Raw genomic sequence first — 5,202 nt, 5'->3', positions numbered from 1 at the left:
CTAGAGGGAAAGAAGAGAGACAAATCAAAGTTACAGAGCCTCATAAATGGAGTATAATCTTTAAAAACTGTGAATAACCATAGTCAGCTGTAACTTATATAATGCAGTACAGCAACTATACTTCAACTAAAATTAATTCAAAACCAAAGTTATAGAGCCCCAAACAGTGCTACAAATAATCTTTCTTTCTCCCAAAGGCTCAACAGAATGCCACAGCTACATCCCTGCTGCAAGAAAACATCCAGATGAATGCTACCCCTCTCCCAATTAACAAAATCCGTAGGCCCCACAGTCTTATCTACATTCAAATCAAGGTTATTGCTGTACTGTGACACTTTGAAGCATTTTATTCTCTGAGGCTACTGTGACTTCTAAAGTAATAATTCCCCTTTCTGACAGTAACAGCAATCTTGATATTTTAGGGTTAAGATATTTAAGCCCTAGACTACCTCTCCTTCTACACACTTCGAAGACTTCTCTCCTTCTGTTAGCTGTGGCTTCGGAGCCAGTGAGATTCTTGGAAGATACTAGCTTTCTAGAGTAAGGAGGATCATAAGGTCATAGAAGACCTTTCCCCCTAGTCATCAGTTCAATCCCGTCCTTTCCCAGAGCTTTCCGTTTTTGTTTGTTTTTTGTCTGTGCTGGGTCTTAGTTACAGTATGCAGGATATTAGTTGTGGCATGTAGGGTCTAGTTCCCTGACCAGGGATTAAACCCTGGCCCCCTGCAGTGGGAGCAGAGAGTCTTAGATGCTGGACCACCAGGGAAGTTCCCTCCCTAGTTTTTAAAAAGAGAAAATCATAATACTCCATTGACTTAGCAAAACCTCCCATTTAGTCAGCTTAACTTAGTCCTGGGTTTACTATGTAAGAGGTTTTTTACAATGAGATGAAGGAAGCAAGAATTAAACTGGGCTTAATCTGAGCTGATGACTGCTTTAAAGTATCTCCCACTTGCCAAACCCGGGCCAGAGAGGAGGAAGAAGCATTCTGAAGGGATAAAGACACCATGAGCACACATGGCCATGGCGGTTTGCTCAGTCAGCCCCGTTGAAGGAGCAGTGCTGCCGCCCCATACCTCCTGATCATCAGTGTTGCTTGAGCACCGAAGAAGAGTGGCCCAGCCTTTTGGGTGCAGCTGTAAGGATGTGATGCAGTTTCCACGGTCTCTCTCACCAGGAACTTCAGGGGTTAAGACTTCAAGACTATTTCGTGGTGAAATTCCTGAGATATAAGAATATTAGGATGTGGAATTTGCATTATTAAAAGACTAAGGCAGCTCATCAAAGCTTTGATTTCTGGCAGCTACCCCATTGGGCTTTTCTTGTTTCTTCATCTACCCTTTATGCTACCACATGTAAATACACCGAGGTGCCCTTTAGTATATGGGCTATGTCTCTGGAGGTGGGTGTAGGGGAAAGGGTATGACAGGAACGAAAGAATCCAAGTTCCTGCAGCAGGAATCAACGTAACCTATGGCTAAGGCAGTAATGGAGAAGGAAATGGCAACCCACTCCAGTATTATTGCCTGGAGAATCCCATGGACAAAGGAACCTGGTGGGCTACAGTCCATGGGGTCACAAAGAGTCAGACACGACCGAGTGACTGACACACACGAGGCAGTCAAGCTGACTAGGAGTCCTTTTGATTTGAATCTACATCTCAGAAAGCTATATAAGAATCAAAGTTATATGGTATGAAAGGAATCTGGAAAATTAAAAAATAACAATTCTCATCTCAGAAGATCTGATGCTCTCTAGTCCAGAGAAAGAAATACTTGGAAGCCATGAGGACTGCCTTTATGTAGATTAAAGACGTATGTAAGAAGCAGGACTTACAGCCCCTAGGAATGTACTATAAACAACAAATTGACCTATAATTTTGAAGGTAATAGACGACAACTCACACAGAGACATGTCAAGACAAGGGTTGGGAGAACTGTTGGCTGGTGCTCTGCTGTGGCGTCACCTCTTCCTGCCCAGCCACCAGCGACGGTGACTGCTGCAGCGAGCCACTGTTACAAGTGGGAGTATGCCATATCCCTCAAGTATGTGGAAAACCACTTTCATAAACAGTGCAAGGAAGCAACTTAAATTTAATACCAAGTGAAATATTTCAACAGTTCTGTGCCTATAGAAGGAGTTAATTTAAAAATAATGAACTGCCTCTGTCAGACCCTTTGTGAATTATGTCTCTTAGATGTGGTCTCTTCTTTTGAAAGCTTCCCTTTAGATTACTGCACTGACAAAAACCTGTGATGTTATAAATTAAAGTTACAACCAAATTATATATAAATAATTTCCCATGTGATTAAACTTTAACAATTTTAGGAAAAAAATCATATTTCAAGAATTAATTTTGAAAATCTACAACCAAAGCAGAAAAGAAACTCATTCTGAATAGGTAGGCAGGGGTTTTTGAGTCTCTGCTCCTTGGAGGTTGCCTAAGAGCTGGCCAGAGTAGAGACGGGGTATAGGGAGACTGGAGGGCCAGGGCCTCTCTGATTCCACCTGGTCAGTTACTCTGCTTTTATTTGTGCTGCTGCTGCTCCTGCTATTTGTGCGACATCCCTAAAAACCCACAGGAGAAATGTTACATATCCAGGCGTAAATCTCTAAGAGGAGGAATACTTAACCTTAAAATGAGACAGCACAGTCTTTAACATCCAGAGGACTGGATGATGGATAGTCAATAGGTTAGGTTAGGAAAGACTCTCAAACCATTCTTGGAAGTAGCCATTTGTATGGCTAATAGTAATCAAGTAATCAAATAGGCATTTACCAGGTAAGGCCACCCAGGAAAAACCTTAATTAGAAGTCTAATGTACGGTCTCTCTAAATTTCTAGGTACAAGATATCTCCAAAAGGTGAGGTGACCCAAAGCTACAAAAACAACCCCCCCCCCCCGCCCCCCGTATTAGCCATCAGTCCACCAGGAGGAGAACAAACAAGAAGTGTTGTAAGACCTCAGATGTGGGTTACTATGGAGAGGGATGGAGAGTGAAATTTGCGAGGTAGAAAGCATTTCAACTGAGGGGTACATGGGCTAGTCTAACCAGATGGTTCTACCAGACTGGCTGGGGAAAAACTGGCAAAAGCTAAGTGGGGCCACATTGTAGCTCACTTTATCCCACAACCCCTGTGAGGCTGCCAGGCATTGTTGAGGTAAGGAAACAGCAGAGCAAAAAGCCTACTGGGCTGGAACCTGGCGACTTTCACAAGCACCTGATAAATCATCCCTTTATATTATATATTATATAGCACTATCATATCCATTGCTGTTACTCAGTTGCTAAGTTGTGCCCAACTCTTTGCAACCCCAGGGACTGCAGCACACCAGGCCTCCGTGTCTTTCACCATCTCCCAGAGTTTGCTCAAACTCATGTCCATTCAGTCAATGACACTGTCCATCCATCTCATCCTCTGCCACCCCCTTCTCCTCCTGCCCTCAATCTTTCCCAGCATCAGGGTCTTTTCCAGTGAGTCAGCTCTTCACATCAGGTGGCCAAAGTATTGGAGTTTCAGCTTCAGGCATCAGTCCTTCCAGTGACTATTTGGGCTTGATTCCTTTAGGACTGACTGGTTTCATCTTGCTGTCCAAGGGACAGAGTCTTCTCGAGCACCACAGTTCGAAAGCATAAATTCTTTGGTGCTCAATCTTCTTTATGGTCCAACTCACATCACTGTAGATCTGTACATCACTACTGGAAAAACCATAGCTTTGACTACATGGACCTTTGCTGGCAAAGTATTGTCTCTGCTTTTTAATACGATATCTAGGTTTGTCAGTTTTTATTCTAAGGAGCAAGCGTCTTCTAATTTTGTGGCTGCAGTCACTGTCTGCAGTGATTTTGGAGCCCAAGAAAATAAAATCTACCACTGTTTCCATTCTTTCCCCATCTATTTGCTGTAAAGTGATGGGACCAGATGCCATGATCTTCATTTTCTGAATGTTGAGTTTTAAGCCAGTTTTTTCACTCCTCTTTCACCTTCTATCAAGGGGCTCTTTAGTTCCTCTTCAATTTCTGCCATTAGGGTGGTATCATCTGCATATCTGAGGCTGTTGATATTTCTCCCAGTAGTCTTGATTCCAGCTTGTGATTCATCCAGCCCAGCATTTTGCATGATGCTGTCTCATTTAATTTCTGTAACAATATTCATTGGAGTCTGTATTTTCCAACTATTCCCTCTCCAAACTAGACCAAACTAAATCCAGGAAGTAAAACCAAGATTCAAATTCCAACAAAAATTTAAGCCCACGATATTCAACCTAGAGACTCTAGTTAGCTTTGTGGGGTTTTGTTTGTTTTTTGGCCAAAAACTGAGGGACATATGGGATCTTAGTTCCTTGACAAGGGATGAAACTCATGCCCCCTGCAGTGAAAGTGCAGAGTCTTAACCATTGAACCACCACGAAATTCCCTGGTTAGCTTTTTGAAAATGATTACTGAGGGGCAAGGAATAACCTCATTCTTTTGGCTTAAAATCAAACCAAAGAAAGCTATTTTAGCATCTATACACATGATTATGAAATCCAACTTTTAACCTACCTTCTCTTTGTGAGGTGCGTGACATGTGTTTCTCAGAAGATGAATTAGAATCACTGTGATGACAAGGTGAACCAGAAACTCTAGGACCAGATGAACTTGACAAAGTAGTAAGATCTTGAAAATACAAAACATTCTAACAGTGAATGCTGGCAGTGTCTCAACTTTTTAATTATCTACTTGAGTCATATTTTTAAAGTTCATCTGAAGCATGCCAAGTACATACCCACCTAAAAGTGGTCCATAAATAACTAAGATTGAGGTGGACAAGATATTTCTTTGGGATGTCCTGTCCATTCCAAGGCTTAGTCCCTTTCTAAAACTCTTTACACCAATGACTTCCTTAAGTGAAATAAAAATGAAAAACCAAATAAACACAGGAACATCTTGAAAAGTAAAAGTGAAGTCGCTCAGTCGTGTCCGACTCTTTGCGACCCCATGGACTGTAGCCTACCAGGCTCCTCCATCCATGGGATTTTCCAGGCAAGAATACTGGAGTGGGTTGCCACTTCCTTCTCCAACATCTTAGGTTCCCCATTATTTCTGTAGTGAAATGGAATCAGAAAATTCAGCATGAATGAAAACTGAGCTGCTCAATCTGTTGTTTTATGTTAGAATAGCATCCAAACAACAGGCCCATTACTGAAAACACGAACAG

General features: G+C 42.1%; 1 protein-coding gene across 3 annotated transcripts in view; it reads right to left on the bottom strand.

Moving 5' to 3' along the window:
• DCAF10 (DDB1 and CUL4 associated factor 10) overlaps positions 1–5,202 on the bottom strand; it is a 65,235-nt gene that overhangs the window by 14,156 nt on the left and 45,877 nt on the right. For all 3 annotated transcript variants that reach the window (XM_043891477.1, XM_043891475.1, XM_043891476.1), the window contains 2 exons: positions 4,548–4,661; positions 1,077–1,222 (listed from right to left, as the gene is read on the bottom strand). In XM_043891477.1, the coding sequence (XP_043747412.1) occupies positions 1,077–1,222; positions 4,548–4,661 (260 nt within the window). The remainder of the gene's footprint in view (positions 1–1,076; positions 1,223–4,547; positions 4,662–5,202) is intronic.

The sequence above is a fragment of the Cervus elaphus genome, chromosome 29, assembly GCF_910594005.1.
Source record: "Cervus elaphus chromosome 29, mCerEla1.1, whole genome shotgun sequence".
Lineage (NCBI taxonomy): Eukaryota > Metazoa > Chordata > Mammalia > Artiodactyla > Cervidae > Cervus > Cervus elaphus.
This window is presented reverse-complemented; position numbering and strand designations above follow the sequence as displayed.